The 21480-nt window shown below is 47.3% G+C and overlaps 3 protein-coding genes across 4 annotated transcripts; 1 reads left to right on the forward strand and 2 right to left on the reverse strand.

Moving 5' to 3' along the window:
- Window positions 1-8659: 8659 nt before the first annotated feature.
- Window positions 8660-12311, reverse strand: LOC100827743 (AT-rich interactive domain-containing protein 1A). Its single transcript, XM_014895665.2, has 2 exons — window positions 10510-12311; window positions 8660-8893 (listed from the first exon to the last, which is right to left on the reverse strand). Exon 1 carries the CDS (start codon window positions 12071-12073, stop codon window positions 10547-10549), a length of 1527 nt encoding a protein of 508 aa, XP_014751151.1. The 5' UTR covers window positions 12074-12311; the 3' UTR covers window positions 8660-8893; window positions 10510-10546.
- A 1680-nt stretch (window positions 12312-13991) lies between these two features.
- LOC100828356 (poly(A)-specific ribonuclease PARN) lies at window positions 13992-18631 on the reverse strand. 2 transcript variants are annotated; one of them, XM_003581283.4, is made up of 7 exons: window positions 18160-18629; window positions 17297-17427; window positions 16772-17094; window positions 16319-16432; window positions 15873-15999; window positions 15415-15679; window positions 13992-15102 (listed from the first exon to the last, which is right to left on the reverse strand). In XM_003581283.4, the coding sequence occupies exons 1-7, from the start codon at window positions 18552-18554 to the stop codon at window positions 14268-14270; spliced, it is 2190 nt and encodes a 729-aa protein (XP_003581331.1). In that variant the 5' UTR covers window positions 18555-18629; the 3' UTR covers window positions 13992-14267. The 2 variants fall into 2 exon arrangements, with proteins under 2 accessions (XP_003581331.1, XP_010240011.1); XM_010241709.3 differs by lacking the exon at window positions 16319-16432 and having other exon boundaries at window positions 18160-18631.
- Window positions 18632-18762: 131 nt separating this feature from the next.
- LOC100828661 (probable sucrose-phosphate synthase 5) lies at window positions 18763-19957 on the forward strand. The gene has a single exon (XM_003581284.2). The coding sequence runs from the start codon at window positions 19217-19219 to the stop codon at window positions 19865-19867; it is 651 nt and encodes a 216-aa protein (XP_003581332.1). The 5' UTR covers window positions 18763-19216; the 3' UTR covers window positions 19868-19957.
- Window positions 19958-21480: the final 1523 nt, after the last annotated feature.

Genomic DNA, 21480 nt, shown 5'->3' on the forward strand with positions numbered 1-21480 from the left:
CGCACCCTACGGGCGCGCTGGGATAATTGCTAATCAAAGGGATAATGCGAAGAGTGGCCTTAACTTCCATGTTTAAGGGGAAGGTTATGGCAGAAATCTCGCACCCACTACTCCGTCCGTAACGGCAGGGTATGTTGGACGGTGAAGAGACGCGGGCCCAAGGCGAGTCGGGACCCACGCGTCGGTTGGGGCGTAGCCCGGGAACCGACCAGGGAAGGGTTCGCTCAGGAACGGGTGTTGCCGGCCCACGCCCGGGGTACCACCGCTGCACGACACGTGGGTCGCATCGCTGAGTTCCCGGGAGGATCTCACCCCGGGCGGCAACGTGCAGGCTGCCCGGCAAGCTACCAGCCCGGAAGGGCTAGCGAGGCTTCGGAGAATAATCCTGCCTAGGCACCTCCCGGGAACGCACTTGTCGGGTGGAGGTGTTCCTGGGCGCAGGTTCCTGCCGTGAGTGCGGGGCCGAGCGAGCAGAGCAGCGGCGCCACGTGGGCGCGCGGCAGGCGCCCAGTGTGCAGTCTCGCCAGGGCAAGGAGTGAAGCGCACGACGCATTTAATGAGCCGACAGGAGGGGCGTTATCCGTCTAGTCAGACGAACAGTGGCTGTCCGGTCCTATTTTTTAGGCCTTAGACCCCTAGCCACGGTGTTGGCGCTCGTGCATGCATGCCAGCGCACCGAGGAGGAGCTGCCCGAGCTCCTGGCTCGCCACTTGTAAACCATGCACCGTGGCACCTGTGGTATCCCCTTGGTATAAAAGGAGGAGCCCCGCCAACGGTCAAAGGGTTGGATTTTTCTTGGTTGGTTCGTTGGTTCGATTGCTGAGCCAACTCGTAGTACAACACTGGCAGTAGACGAAGTAGGAAAGAACACTTAGCCAAAAAGAGACCACCCGGGGGCTCCCCCCGGCAACCTGTAAAACGGCCGATTTCAAAGTAATACAGGCTCAGGCAAGCAGGATGTAGGGTTTTACACCGCAAGGTGGCCCGAACCTGGGTAAAAAAAGTGTGCATGCATTCTTAGTGCCTTCACAGGCTTCGCATCGGTCCCGCCAGCGATCGCCGGGGCGATCCCGCAGCTCACTGCCGAACCTAAAAAGGGGGTGCCCGCGCATCCCCGGTGTCGAAGTCCCGTGCGACGACACATAAAAACCATATCTAGTGGTGAAGGCTGTTTTGGGTACGTCTGCTTCTCAGATTTTCAGCTGAAAGTACCCTGATCGAAGATCGACCTTTGAAAAGACACAAGCTCCCTCCAATTGATCGAATAGATCATTGATTATGGACAATGGGTATTGTTCTTTATCGTCACCTCATTTAGTGAACGATAGTCTACGCACATCCTTTGGCTCTTGTCCTTCTTCTCAACAAATAGAACAGGTGCTCCCTAGGGTGATGAACTACGGCGAATAAAACCTTTATCCAGTTGTTCTGCGAGTTGCTTCTTCAGTTCTTTCAACTCATCCACAGCCATCTTATACGGTCTCTTGGCTATAGGTCTACTTCCTGGCATTAACTCGATAAGGAACTCCACATCACGGTCAGGTGGCATGCCAGGTAGCTCCTCTGGAAACACATCTGAATATTCTTTCACTATCGGTACATCCTCTAGGCTAACCCCCTTAAGAGATTTTACCTTGGGTCTCTTAAGTTCATAGGTTGACTTGAAGCGGATTCGCTTCTTTTCCGGGGTGATAAGGGTAATTGTCCTCCGGACACAATCTATGACTCCCTCGTATTTGGCTAACCAGTCCATCCCTAAGATGACGTCAAATCCTTGTGTTTCTAACACGACAAGGTCAGTGGGGTAAATATGCTTCCCAATATCTAAGGACAATAGGCGGCATCCATAAGCCGCTATCATGGCTCCCCCAGGTGATTTCACTCTCATGGGGTCGGTCAAGGTACTGGTAGGTAGCTTATGTTCACTGACAAACAGTCTTGATATGAAGGAATGTGATGCACCGGTATCGAAAAGTATGAGTGCTTGAAAGGTATTTACGGAAGACGTACCGATCACCATACCTTTTTCCTCGGTGATCTCTTCCACGTCAATGTGGTTCACGTGCCCTTTTTGGAAGTTGTTTGGCTTGTGGACATTCCCATCAATTCCTTCCGGGCAGTCGTTGGAGTAGTGTCCAAGTTTGTGGCACTTGTAGCACTCCACTTTGCTGATGTCGCGCTTGGGCGGTCATCACTGCGGTTCCGTCCTGGGTTGCCTCCACTGCTCTGGCCATTGCCATTACCATTGGTGTTCCTCAGACACTAGTGCTGGTGCTGGTGCTGATGCTGGTGCCGGTTGCCATTGCCTCCCTGGTGGTTGTGTCCATGTCCTCCATGGCGATGGTGATGTCCATTTCCACCATGGTGATTGTGGTTGTGGTTCCCATGCTTAACCATTGAAGAGCTGCCACTACCCTCATAAGAGGTGCGCGGCCTTTGGTGTGAACCAATGTGGGTGCTTCCATGGTGGGGCCTCTTCCTGCGGTTCTCCATCTGGTTCTGCTTGTTCTCCAGGATGATGGCGTTGTCCATCAGGGACTGATAAGTAGGAATGTAGACGACTGCCAACTGAACGGCAAGCTCGTCGTTCAAACCATCCAAGAACCTTTCATGGTTTTAAATGTGGTGAAATGCAAGGTGACATGATGCTCATGGAATGCAATGCATTATGAAAGATTTTGAAATTTGGGGATGTTACACTATAACTTCTACACTGCGTCTCAGGACCGTAAAAGCACGTATCAAAATAGTGGTGTAGTCATGACTTCTGAGTCCGCGACCGACAACAACAGCTAAACCAAAGCATTCTTCGGCGTTATCGAGGAGATCTGGGAATTGGACTACTCGATGACAAAGATCCCAATGTTCCGTGTAAGATGGACCAAAGGTGACAAAGAAGAAAGTCACAGGTTCACGACGATGGTGCTACCTCTTGAGATCCCTTTTGAACAAGTTGATGTGAGAAAAATCCCGACAAGAGAGGAACCATGGGCATTTACTAAACAATGCAAGCAGGTATTCTACATAGACGATCCGGCAAATAAAGGCCGCATCGTAATAAGAAGAGGGAAAAGAAGCATTGTTGGAGTGGACGGAGTTACTTCACAAGAAGACTACGAAGGTTTCCATGATCCGACGACCGCCGCAGATGACGAAGAAGCGGAACGCACGATATTAACGAGGAAAAGGAGAGGGAAAAGAAGAAGTGATGGGAGCGAGAGCGAGAAAATACCACAAAAACCCTACCTCAGAAGCACTACTCCGAGGAGTCAAGTTATGACTTACCGAAGGAAGGCGAATGCCTAGTAGTAACATTGTAATGTACTTGTACTGAATTTGAATGCAAACTTTGTACTGAGTGAAATTATGTGTGATCGATGTACTTTTGTGTATGCATGTGATGAATTTTTTGAATTTAATTTAGCACAAATATTAGAGAAATGCATGACTTTATTCATCAAACTTTAAATACATGAATTCCATGAGGTGGTGTACAAATACTAGACAAATGCATGAATTTATTCATCAAACTTGAAATACTAGTAACTATAATCATCAGTAATGGTCGGCCTGTTATCCGCCCGTTACTGATGAGTACCTATACTCATCAGTAACGGTCAGGCTGCTACGCGCGCGTTACTCATGAGTAGTTGGGCATTGCTCATAGGAGAACATTAGTGGCGGTCGCTTTCTAGCGCGAGCGTCACTCATGATTGCAGGATCATCAGTAATGGTCAGGTCCCTTACCCGACCGATACTGATGAGTGTCGGGTATATAAGAGAACACTTAGCGAAATTTAGGGTTATTCCGCCTGCGCGTCCTCAACATACAGAGCGACCAGCTGTTGGGCTAAACCCTAGCACGGGCGAAGCCTTGGGGAATTTCGTGCCGCCGCCGGCGGCGTCCTAGAGCCCGCGCCGTCGTATCCCTCCTCCCGCCGCCGTCCCCGAGCCCGCACCGTCATCCGGTCCCGAGCCCACGCCGTCATCTCCCTCCTCCGGCCGCCATCCCCGAGCCCGTGCCGTCGTCCCCGAGCCCTCCTCCGACCCCGACGCCGCGCCATCTTCCTCCGCGCCGCCCGACCCTGCGCCGTCTTCCTCCATGACGACCCGACCCCGCGCCGTCTTCCTCCGACCCCAGGTGCGCTTGCTCCCCTCTGCCTCCGCTGTTAGGGTTAGGGTTAGGGTTAGTTGCTGTCAAATTAGTTGCTGTCAAAATTAGTTGTTGTCAAATTAGGTTCTGTTAAAATTAGTTGCAGTCAAATTAGTTGCTCTCAAATTAGTTGCTGTCAAAATTAGTTGCTATCAAATTAGCTGGAATTTGATATACATGCTGTTTATATTTGTTTAATTGGGGTTAGGATTTAATTAGGTTTTGATTTTAGGTGTTGCTATCAAATTAGTTGCTGTCAAAATTAGTTGCTATCAAATTAGATGGCTTGTTTGAAAGCTATTCCATGTATATGGGTTATTGTAATTAATTCTTTTATGCAATTACTATATCGTTGTTGTTTGAAGGCTATTCCATGTATATGGGCTATTCCATGTTGTTTATGTGCTATATAAATGTTGTTTATATGCTATATACATGTTGTATATGAATTTTTGCTTTGGAAAGTGCTTCATTTATGTGAATTGTGGGCCCGACCATCATGTCGGGTCATTGGAGAAGGGGCCAGCCATCGTGCCGAGGGGGTACATATGCGGGTGGGTTTTTTATGCAGGTTTCGAACTCCTAGTAGACAAAAATTGCTAGTTTTTTAGCATAAGTCATGCCGAAATTTTTGGTCGATATATATTTGATGGTTTTGATGGCATAGGTACGAAATGGGCAAGAGTAGCCAGAAATCAGTTCTTGAGGACGTAGCTCCTGAGGAGGTAGATCGTGTCGATGAAGAGTCTTCATCGGGAGAGCAAATTGCCAGCTCTGGCGGCGATCCTAGCTCTGGCGAAGGTAGCTCTTGTTCAGAAGAGCAAGACAACGAGTGACGGGTGGAAGAGAGTAACCCGCAGCCAACTGCTTCTATAGCTAAGAAGCCAAGGAAGAAGACGCCGAGGGGGAGCCACAACTTGAAGGAGTTTTGCTTCGTGGTCACCAGGCACTCTGACAGAGCCCGCCCGGAGTCGCCTGAGAGGGCACAGAAGGCCTTCGCAACCACCTGTGGAGCCGTTGCACGTAAATATTGCAAGATCACCGACGAGTGGAATGACATCTCCGAAGTCGTTAGAAACACGTGCATGGCGGACGTTGAAAGGAGGTTCCAAGTGACTGACGAGTGGCGCGAGCGATTCCGAGCAGTCCATCAACATAGAAGTGCGGAATGGTCTGGCGCAAGCAGGACCGAATTCTCGAGACAGCAGGCAGGGTGCCTCTGGTGCATAACATTCTGGAGGAAAAACGTGCTAGAGAATATGCATGTCAGCACATGACACCAGAGGAGTGGGAGGGCATTGAGCAAATGCAGCCGCCTCTTAAAAAATTTACGGTAAGGGTTCACGTGCATTAATTTGTTTTTGGCGTTAATTATGACACTCATGATCCATATATACTCACGTTGGTCCTGTCTTATATGATAACAGGAAAATGCCCACAAATGGGAGGAGAGCAAGAGGTCAGAAACATCCGCCGACTCCGTGCAGAGCAAGAGGTGGGAGTCGGCTGTGACCGCCGGCTTGCAAAAGGCGGAGCACACGGGCCGTGTACTAGGGGGAGCCGAAGGGGCCTGCCGGGATGATTATTTCCCGCCTGCTCCGAAGCGAAGCAGGGTCCATAAAAAGCTCCCCGCTTTTGCTGAAATAATAGAACAAGCTAAGGCGGAGGCGCGAAAGCAGGCATCTATGGCGTGTCAAGAGGTGTCAAGAGAATATGCAGTGCAAGCCGTCCATCATTTGGTGTCGGCATTAGCCAAAGACCACCCCCGCCCTTGACGCCATACTCGGGGGAGGAGTGGACGGTTTGAGGAACCTCCTTCCTCCTCTTCCTCCTCTTCCCCTGTGAAAGAGCACCCCGCTAAAGAGCAGCACCGCCTCCAACACACGTATGGAAGACAATGACACATACACCCCAGGTTACAGCCCGGCTCCTAGCATGGACAACCCCCCCGCTAGCCAACCGGACCCTAGCGAGGGCATCCGGGATAACGATCCGGGTCCGAGCGACAACATCCTTGTAAGCATACTTTTCAAACTCTTTTTCACTCCTTACCTTCATGAATAAAGATCTTACACACATATGCCTTCTTCTTGTTACACGCAGGCACCGGTGAAGTGTCGTATTCACGTAGACAAGCCTGGGAAGCCTGTAGGCGTCATTGGCCGCCTGATGCCCAGACAATCACTGCCACTGGTGCACGGCATTCTTATGAACGACACACAAGTGAGTGTGATGGTGGACTCCGTCGTCGAGGAACATCGTGATTATGCTATCCTGCTACCTCCGGAGGAAGGCGTGGATATCTTAGGCGGTTGTCCAAACTACCGCATTATGTGGCCTAGGAGCTTGGTATCTCTCTACAACCAGCGCCGGCCCTCTTTGACTCCATCTCCCTCCGCCCACAAAGGTACTTCTCAATCGCTGCTCGGCCTTTCCCCTAGGATACTGCCTCCTGTCGATGCCGGCAGAGATGAAGAGCGGAAAATGTCGATGCCTCCACAGCTTAAACATAGCCAGACCATAGGGTCGGCACAGGCTGGAAGCGTCCCTCCTACCTTTTCTCTCTTGGGTGCCGCTGAGTCCATGGGTGGCCGCAAGATCGATGACAAGTACAAGGCAGAGGAGCAAAAGCCATGGGACAATAAGAAGAGGCATAAAAAGAGGGGGCGCGGCGGCAAAACCATCAAGGACTCCTCGAATGTCAATCAAGATGAGATGCACTATGTGCCTGACATAACTGGAGTCTGGGAACACAATAGGCCTGACATTCTCATGAAGAACCCCCGTCAAGGCCAGAGATTCGAAGACGGATCCTATTTCGTGGCTAGGAAGTTTGACCGAGTGCTTATTTACTATCCTGGAAGACCGATGCTCACCGAAGATTCCCTGCGTGCGGTGTCCAGAGAGCAAGAGCTTCATCAGTTCTACATGCAAGCATCAGCTGGTTCTCAACAGCATGCCCAACAATCAATGTTCGAATCCCACGAGACTATGGCTTCTTTGACCAAGAAACTGGGAACAGTCAGGAACATCCTATCACCTTTGGTGTGGATTTCAACGAACTGTTCCACCTCTTCAACCGCCAAAAGCTTGATATCAACCTCTTAAGGTTGTGGTCTGCCTACCAAATAAGGGAAATGCGGCGAATGGAGGTCAAAAAAGTAGCCATTCTAGACCCCGCGGTGTTCAACTACGGTGACATCGGTCTTGAGCCAAAAAAGGATCCCTCAAAAACCTTGGCATCTAAATACTTGGTGGCATATCTGGAGAAATACGCGGATCATGACTTTATCCTCTTCTTCCTTAATTTGGAGTAAGTTGAATTTTATATATGGAACCGTTTGTTTTTTTCTAATTCAGTCTTTCTTATACACCCTTAGATACTAAAGTTTTTTTTAAAAAAAATAGAGACCATTGGGTGACACTACTCATTTGTTTGCCTTGGTCCGCGGTGTACTATTTCGATTCACTACTTCCGAAGAAGGGTGTTCGAGGTCGCTACTGGAAACCCATCAAATCACTCATTAACACTGCCTGGAAAGTTGCGACCAAGGGAAAACTAGCTGATAAAGGCTATAAAGACGAGCCTCACCACAACCACAGGTTCCCTTGCCAGCAACAGCCGGCCGACAGTGTGTACTGTGGCTACTACTGCTGTCACATCCTTATGGAGAATTCCAGCATGTTCAAGCCTGAGTGGAAGGGGTCAATCGTGGCGATGAAAGAATACTGCCGGTCCGAATGACAATGGCAAACCGACCTAAATGGGTCGTGTATAACATTCAAAGGGAGTTCTCCCATCTCATCAACAATGAGGTCATCAAGCCTAGTGGGGACTTCTACGAACGCGTGGAACAAGTGGTGACTAGGGTTCACCGACAACTACAAACGTGTGGAACAAGTGGTGACTAGAGTTCACCCACAACAATAGCTTCAAACTTGATTTTGCTATGAAATTTTGACACTTTGTAATCAATGTCGTGAAGTGAGATATATTTGTATTCTTTATATGCTTTCAATGATGCGGCTTTATATACATTTGTATGCTTTAAATGATGTGGATGCGTATTTTTCTGTGCTGTGCTGTGTATTCAAATATTTTTTTTTTGTGGTTTTAATTATTATTTTTAATTACTGAAAATGATCAGTGTCGGGCGAGCGATGATGGTCTTCATCAATAACGGTCGGGTCAGGCCGCCCGCCACTGATTATGGTACATCAGTAACGGTCACAGCGACCGTTACTGATGATAGGTACATCAATAACGGTTGGAGCGACCGTTACTGATGATACACATTATTACTGATAGGAAGTTAGTAACGGCGGTCCCGACCGTTACTGATGTTGTTTTTCGATCGTTACTGATAAACCTTTCTGTAGCAGTGAAAGACCAAAAAAAAGAAAGATGATCTGCCACATACCCTGCCCACAAAACAAAGCTAAATCATAGCCTACCAGTGAAAGGATGTTGTGAGTGCAATAGTTTAATTATAGTTTTACCTAGGTTTGCGGAGTTAAACAACCCACCATCATTCAGGTCCAGTCTTAGAATGGTTCTCCACGTCGTACCATAAGTTATATTTAACAATTGCAACAGATAATATTTCAAGTTATATCTATCTCTGCTATGTCCTTCCTACTAGTAAGTTGACGATAGTTGATACTGAGTAAGCCCTGTGTCTGCAGCAGATCTGGGTAGAGCACAAGTGGCCGAACAAGACAGCAAAAATCTGTTAATACCTGCAGATATAAATAAGCAAAGTCAGCACATTTGAACACAAACTATACAAGAACATTTCATATTTGCAAGACAATCACAACTGCAGTCAATTATATATGTACTACGTGACAGTGTTCCGACCAAATGGAGAACTTGAAAATGCAGTGAACGAAACCATGGAGCATTCTGTCTATTGTCTAATGAAGCGAAACAAACAGATATTAGTATGTGTATGTGTGAATTGATGACATGGCACAGATTCTTTTAATAAAAACCATCGTTGCCACTGTATTTACCACAAATATACATACCATCCGTTCATTGTTCTGGCCCATCAAACATACTCTTGCACCAAGGCAACCAACTTGCAAGAAATAGCTTAAAGGTAGATAGAAAAAGGTAAAGAAACCCATCTTCATATTCTAATTCCCAGTTTCAGAAATACACAAAATTTAACAATGTAGACCTAGTAGCTTGAATGAGAGCAGATAACAAGGTGGAATTAGTATGGGAAAAGAAACTAGCCCTGGCTAAAACCTAAAAACAAAGTTTATAGCAATTATCATACATAACTACCAGTGTCCAGAAAGGCTGGTCCTAGCTGGCTTGCTTAAACCTGTATGATGTTGAGTTGCTTTGTGCTATTCTAATGGAATGTATATGCACGGGTGATGATACAAGATGTAGTCTGTAGAAGCATATGATTTGGAAATATAGTTAACAAAAAAACTAGAAATTCTTCATGTTACTGGAGGAAATGTTGAATGGGATTTTAAAAACAAGAATTCATAAACCTGGTCTGATACACTAGTTAGAAAGAGACAGTTTGGCACCAAATAGAAGTGCCTCAATTGGATTGATCAGAGCCATGAAGGCATAGTAAAAGCTTCTTTCCAAATACCTAAGTTAGATGTAACAGACATTGACTGAACCTAGCACATTGTTTAGTACAAGAGGCGTAAAGTACATGGTCCGAAGATCCGTGGATGAGCGTAGAACAAGATATATAGTATTTATTTACTTTTTAAAAGTGCCTCCAGCACAACATGACCCAAACATGCATGTTAGTAGCTCTTAAGGGTAATGTATGAAAATTGATTATGAGACAACAGACACTGATTTGTTCTTACTCCTTGTTTTATCATATTTAATTTCTTAAACTGTATCATGCAGCACTCAATTGACACAGGTATTAAAAGGTAGCAGTGCCAAAAAAGAATGGTACTCCCTCCGATCCATAATAAGTGTCTCAGATTAGTACAACTTTGTACTAAGTTAGTACAAAATCTAAGACATTTTTTATGGACCGGAGGGAGTAGTAAGTGTAAACTATTACATACTCTGTTCTAGTGTTATGATTCTGACTGATGACTTTAGAGGTAACTACTAACTACAAGCTAGTTTACATGTTTGAAGCAACAAGCACAATAGGCAGGGGCAACTGGACAAGCCTAACTAGAAGTGTATAGTTACAGGCCACAGTACCATGGATGGTTTCCTGGAAAATGTGCTAAGGAAAAACAATGTTTCTGGAACAGCTTCACAGATTTCACTAGTTAATTAAGACTTGCAGTTACGGTTGTCACAGGAGAAAATATTGAAGTTATAATTTTTTTCGTCCTTGAATTCTAATTACCATTTAGCTGGCAGAAGATACAGCTTGGTGCCCAAAATCAGCGCCGTCTTCTCCGGTAATCGTCATCATCACTGTCCCTTGACTGGCTCCTTGACCTAGCCCGTCCACGCCTCTCCCAATCATCGTGCTCGGTATACTCTGAGTGCCTCCTCTTCTCACCTCCGCGCCGATCATTCTCATCGAAGTTCCTATCACGTTCCCTTTCCTTCTCCAGGACATGCTCCTGATGCCGGTTCCCCTCCCCACGGTTATGCTGCCTGAGCCTTTCACCATCACCACGGCCAAACTGCCTCCTCTCTGTGTTGCCCCGAACATTGCCACCGTCCCTGTCCTCGTTCCTACCACTTGGTCTTTCCCGCCCGGTGCCACTCATTTTTCCATAGTCCCCATTCCGGTACTGCTGGCGATGGTGCTGCTGCAGCCTTGGCTGCTGCCATGGCATCTCATAGCCTCCAAAGTTCCATTGCTGCTGTCCACCCCATAAGCCCCCAGGCCCAGCCACCCCCTGATTATGCCACACCCCTGTGCCAGTGCCACTCATTGCCATCCTGTTGGCTGCCATGAATGCTGGGGTCAAATGGGGCGCTACCATCGAAGGCATCATATCAGTACCCATCCCAGCATTGCACTGACGCACCGGCGGGGACCCACCGCCCATTGCACCGAACACGCGCGGCCGGGAAGTTATGGACAACCGAGCCTGCCCATCGCCCAAGAAACCCACATTGCCCCGAGCTGTTGCCTTCGCGTTACCGCCGCGGCATGGATTTGGAGCTGGGCCGTCAAAGTCGGCACCGGGGCGGTGGAGCGCAGGCGGGCAGGAGAGCGAGGCGACGCAGTGGTAACCGTGGAAGGCGCGCCCGTGGAGCGCGGCGGCAGCGGAGGCGGCCGCGGACGGGTGGAGGAAGTCGGCGCGGCAGAAGCCGCGCGACCTGCCCGAGAACTTGTCGGCGAAGAAGTGGAGGTCCTGGAGCGCGCCGTGCGGCGCCAGCGCGGCCTCCACCTCCGCGTCCGTCGTCCACCAGGGGAGGTCGGCGATGTACAGCGCCGTGGTGGTCGTCGGCAACGACGCTCCCAACGCGCGGTGGTGCGGCGGTTGATGCCGCTCGGTGGGTGGTTTTGGCGCGAGGAGCGCCCGCTGGTGTCGCGGGCTGGGTGGCTTCGGCGCCAGGAGCAGTGGCTCGTGCTGCGGGGTGGGTGGTTTTGGCGCAGGAAGAGGCGGCTGGTGCTGCGGGGTGGGTGGTTTTGGCGCGGTAAGAGGCGTGGTGGGTGGTTTTGGTTGGGGCTCCGGCTGCGGTTGGGGGGTTGGGGAGCGGCGCGGTGGTGGAGATGGGGATGGGGAGAATGAGATAGAGATGCCGGGGGAGGGGGTTTTGGGAGGGGAGGACGGGGAGGGGGAGAGCGGCAGGAGAGGGAGGAACCCGAGGTTGACGTCGCCGTAGAGGTCGTCGCAGTCGTCGTCGGTGGAGGGGGTGAGGACGCAGTCGGCCAGGACGGCGGCGATCGCCTCCGCCTGCGGGAATTCGACGACGGCATTGAGCTGGCCGCCGGCGACGGCGTCCATGGTTGGCTGGGTTTAGCGCTTGTGGTTTCGTTGGCCGGGGAACTACAACAGGGGAAAGGGAAAGACACCACACCGCCGCTGCCCAAAATGGTCACACCCAAGTCCCAACCCAAACGCACTGTACAATCAGGTGGTACGATACTCAACTGGAGTACAAACACGTCAAAAGAATTTTGCAAACAAGCTCCAAATATCCGGTGGATGCATACTTTGTATAGTAAAAATGGGTGTGCAGCTTTGTAACAAAAAATCAGGTGTATTCTTTTCGTCCAACAAAGGATGTCTCACTTTGATCAAATTTGAATGCATATATACAGTAAACCATGTCTAGATACATCCAAATTTTGATAGGGAGTACAATATTTTTCGACCAAGTCTTATCTTTGAACCACCTCGATTGGTAAGCAAAAATTCTTAGTGCATTTCCAAGAGTCATTAGCCAAATGGGCATGCCATTTGCCAAGTGTCCATGTATCACATTTTTAATGTTCATCTTTTAAATTGTCCGTCCCAATTTCTCAATAAATAATGACAAATTCGACGACAGATTAACAACGGGTAAGTCCATGGAGAGGTCGAGCTCCTCCAACTGCAAGAGGCAGCTGGGGAGCCCAATAAGATGGGCCCCGCAAGCCACCTCTCGGAGAGCTAGAACGTCATGACGTGGTCACAGAGCCGCGCCGTAGTAGCGAATGTCCTACCATCTTTGAAGTTAGCGCATTCTATCCTTCATTTCTAATTTTATCAGTTTCCGAATGGTGATGGTCTGTTAAGTCATTGTTACCCTTTGTTATGGAAATTTCCGATTTTTCTTTTGGTAAAATGTTTAAAATATCTATTGTAGCAACATCACTGTAGATGCATAACTTGTGTTCCCATCTGGTTATGAGATTTTTTCGCAGACTTGGAATGGAATTATAAATATAAAAGAGATGGAAATATTTTTTAAGTCGCACATAGATCTAGCAGTACAATTGATTGTTCCGGAAGTAATTTACATATCTTAAATAACAATTTGTGCATGTTTTTATATTTACGTATTAGGAGGCGTGTAAAGGCACGTTCCAACTTCTAGGGGACTAGTAAACCACGGGGAAAGAGACCAGCGGCGCTGTCCAAACTAGTCACACACCCAACTAAACACACTATGTATTCTCTAGTACAAACGGTTCAATGTTCATGATCAATCTCGTATTCTTGTCATACCCAGCTAATGAACCAAACGCATCATGTGAATTTCGTCAGATGCTCTATCTGTCGAGATGTAACAACTAACAAGGACACATTAGTCAAAAAGCCCTTGCCGTTTCTCACTTTTTTAGTGTACCTGCTGAGAAGTGAGAACAAGCTATATTGTGACATAAGTTTTCTCTTAGACACGACTAACATGCATAATTTTTGTTTATGTGAAAGAGAGAGCCAGGAAAAAAAAAATCCTATTCTTCCTTCCATTAGCTAAGAGAAAAGAGTAAAAATCCACTGACGGTCACAAGGGTCTGGTTCACTTTGGTTATCCAACTGTGAATGAATACATAAAAATACGTAAGTTTAACCACTAGTTTTTATTGTAATTCCTCCGTTCTATAATTCTTGTCTCAAATTTGCGTAAATATGGATGTATCTATTCCTAAAAAACGTCTAGATACATGTAATATTTCGACAAGAATTATGAAACGGATGAAGTAGCATATTGTATAATACCCAACAAGATTGTAATATTCTAGAAATGCTTTAACTTTTCCAATAACGATATCATCTAAAGGAATGTCCATAACTGAAACTAGTTGTGTATATGTTTATATTGCCATCTCTAGATGAAATACAGAGCACAAGAGAAAAGTGTCCTCCCAACACCTGAGTGACCATAGGTTCTGTTGGTTTTAACCCATGAACTTCAGAACCAGAGCCAATGCTCTTCAACGAGTGAAACAGAGGATAATTTGAGCTAGTAGTTCTGCACTTCTGCTTGTCTTATAACAAAGGATGGCAGCATTTGGTATCAAAACCATCACGCTATTAAATGAGATCAAGAAAAATACTTGCCTGCGTCAGCACAAGATAATGCTGTACTGCAGAGTTACAATGGTGAGTGCTAAAAAGCACCCTGCACAGATACATTTATAGAACACATACTCATCAGAACAATTGTTGTATCAAGCAGTCAGGCCCCAATAAAGGCAAAAGTTAATGTTAGTCACGTGCTTCTTGTTCGTTTGTCGAATAATGCTTTGCCATCTTGTAGTGCATCTAAGATATCTTGGCATGAAATTTCACTATCATCTTCCTTCTTGGAAACATTCTTTGTTCCGCCTGCATGCTTTTCTGAGGTAGGTATAGTTTCATCAAGGATACTCTCGTTTAGTATTACTCCGGGTGTATCAGCAGCATCTATGTTCTCACATTTGAGCAGACTCTTTGAACTTGAACAGACAGCTTCAGCTTGGTCTGCAAAGAAATACTTCGATACAGATGAGCCACAAATGTCTCTGTAGGTGTCATAGTTTGCAGCTCGTGTTTTGCCTCCTTCCAATATAGTTGACAGAGGGTGCAAGACTGATATAGCACTATCTGTTTTCTCCAACGCAGCCTTCAGATCCATGAAATCGTTTACAGACTCTTGTTTACTGAACTGAACAAGGACAGCAGTGGAATCAATCGAGAAGATTGTCGTGACTGAAGCTGGACCAAACACTTTGCAGATGCAATCCTTTATATCCCTTGGTCTTAGCTCAGACTGGTATCCCCAGATGAGAACAACATTATCATACAAAACAGTAGGATATCTACGCTTATAACCTGTATCTGGTCTCTCCATGCCAGTACTTAAATCAAGTGATGTTCCACTGTTAAAGCTTGGGGACAGAAGATTGATGTATTTCTGCAGCTTATTATTCATCGCTAAGTTGTCCCTAGGTGGGAGGTGCTCAAATTTGACATCAAGATGATCACACAGCTGCGCGAAAACACATCCAGTCATGAAAGCATCATACCCTGCTTCATGCTTAGCACCTGAAGCAAAGCAAGATAACCTGCAGGGTTAGGGAAAAATAAATAATCAGAAATAGTACCAATTGTTAAAACCAACAAATTTATTTAAGACAAAAACGCAGTAGCTATATCCTAGATGCAGAAACAATTTTGCACATAAGCATGTAAACTAAAAGAATCTGAGTACGTCAAAAATCAAGTGTAACAAACCATGCATTGTTTCCTAAGCATGCAAACTAAAAGAATGTGAGTCCATTAAATCAAGTATCTGGACCAAACCATGCATACCATAAGCAAGTAAACTATTATCAAAAGAAACACATAAAGTTTGAAGAATCTGGAACAAACCATACATTGTTTCATCTGCCTCAACTTCAATTCTCACAGGAGAAAGGGTAGATGGCTCTGCAACAGTTGAATGAAATGCAGGGCACAACAATGAGAAAACTGAGGACAGAGATTTGCTTTTCTGCCTCATCAGATATTGAACCGAGTCGCTGGCAGACATAAGATGCCTAGTATCTGCAATGTACGGCAAAATTTTGTGGATACCCAAGGCAAACTCCTTCACGGTTGATGGAAGAGGACCAATAAATTTGCTGTAGACTTGTGCAATGTCTGTTTTACAAAATAGAGATGATTAGAAGAAAGCAACCAACAACTTAGTTGGTATCTACTGGCTCAAATTCCCAATACATCTGTGATGTAATTTCCATGATTAGAAATCATTATTTCAGTGTATTGGGGAACCTCATCAGGTGTGGCAACTGCAAAAAGTTGCTTATCACAGAAACATAAGAAGTCGGTGTACCTAAGAAACAACTATGACCAACAATCAATTTCCTTTCTGAGGCAAGAAGATCAATGACATGGCGTATTCCTACTGCTGATTTGACTCTTGCTTCTCTACTTCTGAGTAAATCTTCCTGTAAATCTTTCTGCATTGAAATGGGATCAGAGTGATTAGTTACCTTAAACCAAAACCTCACCTAGAGATCACTATAGTTTGCTTCCATTAATGAGTAATGATAGTGGTTATATGTAGCTTGCCCTTGTTCAAATCAAAATCAGAGGAAAAAACATATGTGCGAATTTTAATAAAAACAATAATGCATCATTCAATCTAAAGTCGAATAGAAAAGGCAGAAGCAGTCAGCATTAAAAATAGATTTATTGTGGACAGAAAGCAACAATGCATCATGCAGTCTAAAGTGTAGCATGTGCCAATTTCAACAAGAAATCAAGAAAATTTCTTACCATCAATGATACACTGTCGTTACTATCATCTGTATAAACTACTCTTTTTTCGGACGTGTTATCCTCACCAAATGTTGAAATATACATGAGGTCTTTAAAATCTTTTCTTAAAACCTGGATAAGAAATATGTTATTTCAGTATAGCATACCAAGAAGCATCATCTAAATTCATTACATGCAGATAAGTTTAAGAATGCACAACAGAAAACATCAATCTGTAAATCTGCATCAAGCACATATAATCCTAAATCCAATTATAGTTGGCTGTATTTCCATAAGGCATGTTACTACCAAATTGATAAAGCCACAAATTCTGGAACATAAATTCTTGTAAGAATAAACACCATATAACCAAAAATATGTATCGAAATATAGACACATAAAATAGATGTTTCAGAAATTAGCTGTCCAGCTACCGCTCTATTCCAAGGCAATGAATAGGTCAGACAATACCTGTTGAATTAACTTTAACTGATGCGATGTGAATCCATTGAGTAAAATAGCTGGGTGCATTTTGAAGAAAACTGTCTGAAATTGGTGTGTGCTGAATTTATTGCATTCTAGCCAATGGTTATCCATTCTTGGGTTGCTGATTATCACATCACGCCATTCCTTGAATTTGATTTTCATTCTCTCTGTGAAAAGAAGATCAGCAGTACTCCTTAATGGCACATCTTCCTCTTCAGACGTGTTTGGAGATGCTATTCCATCATGATACAACACATTTAATTTCTGAAGAGCCTCTTCTTCTTGTGCTCTGGATAAATAAGATATTCCTGAGATTAACGAAATATCGTAAATAAACAAATAGCATAGGCATTTCATGCATGACTTATATGTACCATAGTTCATGAATAACAACTAAAAAATTGAGTACTACGCTAAGGTTAATCCTCAATTTGGATGAAATAGACTAATAGAGATAGAGACAATAATGTAGTAAGAGATCAACAAAGTATTAGCGGTAAGAGAAATCACCTTCATGGAAGCACGTGTTGAAATCAAACTGGTATTTTGCTAAGAAGTCAATTGAAGTGGTCTGACAGAGAAATTCGTGAGATGAAATGTCATCTGGAAGCTCCTTGCGAGGGAAGATAAAGAAGTTATGCCTGCAGAGAAGAAGAAAAAACTCAAGTCCAGGAAAAGGCTAAATGCAGAACTGATCAAGAAATGAAATCGTGAACAAACTATCGGTAGCAGATCAGCTATACCAAGTTACCAACTCTAAACAGGAGGGAACATTATAGTTTTACATACAAGAAATTTATGCAAGAAGAATCATTCTACAGCAAAGATGTTCTTGGGTGTTGAGACCAAGTGTTCTAGAGTGGCAATAATCTGCGATACACCTACTAATCTGTATTTGAAATAAAACGAAAAATATTGCCAGTCCAAAACAAAGTCGTAAATACTAATTTTCTGCTAAGTATCAACTGTATCATCAAAGTTTTTGATATGACGGTTCTGAGGTACTGATTTTCCATAAAACTCGAAATCCCAGCTCTTCACCAGCATGTAAACAAACAAGGCAAAAAAGAGGGTAGCCAATTCAATCCTAAACCCCAAATCCTATTTCTCATCCCAACCCCATAACTATAAATACAGGCTAGCTCAAAATGTCACCTCCCCCTCAACAGATCATTCGGAGTTAAGCAGGCCCTATGCCAAACGCATTGCGGGCATCAGATCATACTCAGCATAACGCATCAAAATTGGCCGTTCTCTAACACAAACAACTAGTGAATGTCTAGGACCAATCGGCGATGAACAAGCTGCAGAACGGGTGGCCAAGTGTAAACGCGTCTCTGGTGGAGGGGGCCGAGAAAACAAGTGTGACGCACGGGTGGGCGACGAAGGCAGACTTGGCGGGGTCCCAGCGGAAGGGGCAAACGCCGAGCTGTAGCGCGGCGAAGCGCTGCGCGGAGTCGCGGAGCTTGAGGTACCGGACGTCGGCGCGGTCGAGCTCGAAGGTGTCCCGCCATGGCGCGCTCGTGACGCCGCTCATCTCCAGGTCGAGCCCCACGAACGCCGCGTCGCGCACCCGCGCCCGCAGCTCCTCCAGCGCCTCCGCCAGGTTCCCCCGCGTCACCTGCTTGACCGCGACCCCACCGACCCTGCTGCTTCCTGCTCCATCCCCGGCGCCGTTCGCGGGCAGCAAGGAGGAGGAGGAGGAGTACAGGCGGGTGAACAGGGTTCTGGGCGGCGGCGCGCGGGCGAGGCGGCGGCTGCTCTGCATGGCCGCCGTCGATGGAGGGTGGAGGCGGGCAGTGGGTTGGGCTCGATTTTACCGTGAACGGATGGGTCGAGTAAAACAGGTCGTGGAACGGTGGAAGTCGTATCGTATGGCCCATATGAACGAACAAAGACTGATCATGTCATGTGCTACGATGGGCCTTGGGCCGTTCATCAGTAGGACAACTTCTTACGCTCTGATGGACGACGACTGCAGATGAACAACATATGGAAAATTCAATTTTGCTTTAACCAATTACCGCGAATTCTCGTATAGTTGCTGGTAATCAATAGTATATGCCCGTTGCTTCAGAATTCAGCTCTGTTTTGCTAGAGGCAATATGCCTACAAACAAGTGAGCTGAGAAGCTTGTAATCTGTATGCGCAACTAGAGAGCCAAGTGAATCATAAGCAATATGTCCATCAGACCACTTTAGCACTTTCGAATAATAAGTGATACTTGTAGCGGTGTAGCCTGTGGACGTTAGGTGGCTCAAGGCTGCAAAATAGGTGCTTCGAATATCTATTACTATCTACTAAATTGAAGTTGGTGGTGATGGTACCATCGTCACGGTTGCCACCATGAGTTAACTTCATTAAAAATTACAAGCAATATGACACTGCCCGTTATTTTCTTTTCCTCAAGATCAAAACAAGCATCATTGCATGATCCACCGCTTCTCCTGGCCGCACCACTGCCGCCTCTACCTCTCCCACGTCGCCGCCTACTGCGACGACAACCAGCAGCAGCCGCCGCTGCTCCGCCTCCCTTCTTCCTCTGCCGCCGCGGGCTCGAGGTCCGGCGCCGATGACTCCCTCTCGGACTCCCTCCGCGGCCTCTCGCTCCGCATCTCCGTGGACGCGTCCCACGAGCCCAACGCCGCCGACTCCGCCGCCACCATCATGGACACGCTCCGCCACCGCCCGGCCTCTGACAAGCAGGTCCCGCCCAGGGGGAACTCTGCCAGCAGGCCCATGGGCTTCGCGCCTGGCACGAGGCAGAGCCTGCTCGTCCTCGCCGTCGACTGCTACGGGGAAGACGGGAAGCCGGATCTCGAGCGGCTAAAGGAAGCCATAGATCTGGCCATGTCGACGGCCGGCGATGGCGCCGGCGGGCGGACGGGGTTCGTACTGTCAACCGGCATGACGATCCCGGAGGCTACGGACGCACTCAGGGCCTGTGGCGTCGACCCCGCTGCCTTCGACGCCATGGTCTGTAGCAGCGGGGCCGAGATCTGCTACCCGTGGAAGGAGCTCGCAGCCAACGAGGAGTACGCCGGACACGTGGCGTTCCGGTGGCCCGGAGAGAGTTTGTGATTTTGTTGACCCGTAGCAACGCGCGGGCACACCTGCATCTAGCGGCCCAGCGCCCCCTGCCCTCTTCGCTCCTCCGGTGCTCCCGATCTGGACCAAGGACGCCGAGCCCCTGCCCCCTTTCCTCTTCATCTATCTGGACGGGTGGCTGTAGTCTGTGGAGGAGATCGACGATGTGTTCTGGCAGAGGCGGGGCGAGCCGCGAGCGAGGTAGGTGGAGCTCGGCAGCGGCGCTGCAGCCTGAAGACGGAGGCGCGACGGCAGTGCTGCAGAAGATCGGGAGAGGCCGGGTGGCGTTCGACGACTAGGTGGAGGCGTAGGACGACACGCTGCCAGTTGCGAAGCGCCTGGGTCCCGTTGACGGCCAGATCCCAGTGACGAGGATCCGCGTGGGGAAGACAACAGTGACGCTCCTTCGTCCGGCCTGCGTCGTCAAGATCCTCCGGCGCCCGCTCCTTGGCGGGTCGGTCGGGCGCCTCCTTAGCTGGTCGTCGGCGCGCCGCGGCTGCGGATCCGATGCGCGGTGGCGGAGATGGGCATGGTGGTAGCGCGCGCCTTCCTCCAGTGACGCCGCAGCAGCTGCTGCTCCCGAGCGGGCGTTCTGGCGCTGCTACGACTGGCGCTTTTCTCTATTTTTTCTTTATTTTTGCTAAAATCTTGGCCTAATTGATGGTACATGCAAACCATGCTTTCTAAATATAATTAGGACATGGATCTGCTCTAAAAATTCCATTGATTTAATTCCCCTCCATATATGATTTTAGGTTTACCATTTTCCTGGATCTATTTTTTGACCCGATTGGACTTGATCATATGACTAGTCGATGATGGTTGAAACAGGCCCAATATATGTGGCATGGCATCGCATAGATGCGTGATGGAGCAAAGGGAGAGCAGCATCTCGTCGGGACTAACATAATTTTCATATGGGCTAAAAATTATAAAATATGAAATTATATCAGAAAATGTGTTTTCGGTAGACTAAATTAACGTTTTTTCGATCAGAAATTTCAGTAACTGCTAGAGTTGCTCTCAATACGTAGCTACGTGCAAAAGACACCACTTTTAATAACTCAAGCTAGCATGTTTTTCAATTTCTTTTCTTCCGTAGCAACGCACGGGGCTTTTTGCTAGTATATTCTAATACGCAGGCACCGACAGTAAGAGCCTGTTTGGTACAGCTCCACTTTCCAGCTTCACCGTGAAGCAAGTGAAGCTGTCCCAAACATTCTAAACTTCATGTGTTAGATGAAGTGGAGCAGTATTGTTCTCTAGTTCATTTCACTGGAGTCAAGATGGAGTCAAGAAATAGGTGCTTCACCTGTTCCACTTCACCTAAAATTGGAAATATTTATCCATCAATGCCATTAGTGAACCGAACGGTTATGTTCTCTGTCCTCAGGCCCCCCACTCATCGTCTTCCTCCTATCGACATAAACGGGCGGAGCCATGGCGCCATGCCGGCTCATCTGCAACCCTAGCAGAGCCAGCCACGCTGCATCTCCGGCGCTCCCGCCGCCCTCCATCTCCGGCGAGCGCACCCTCGATCCCCCGCGAGCCATGAGGAGTCGGCGGCGCGTCCCCTCTACTCCACCGGATCAAGCCCCCACTGCAGT

This window comes from Brachypodium distachyon, chromosome 5 (assembly GCF_000005505.3).
Source record: "Brachypodium distachyon strain Bd21 chromosome 5, Brachypodium_distachyon_v3.0, whole genome shotgun sequence".
NCBI lineage: Eukaryota > Viridiplantae > Streptophyta > Magnoliopsida > Poales > Poaceae > Brachypodium > Brachypodium distachyon.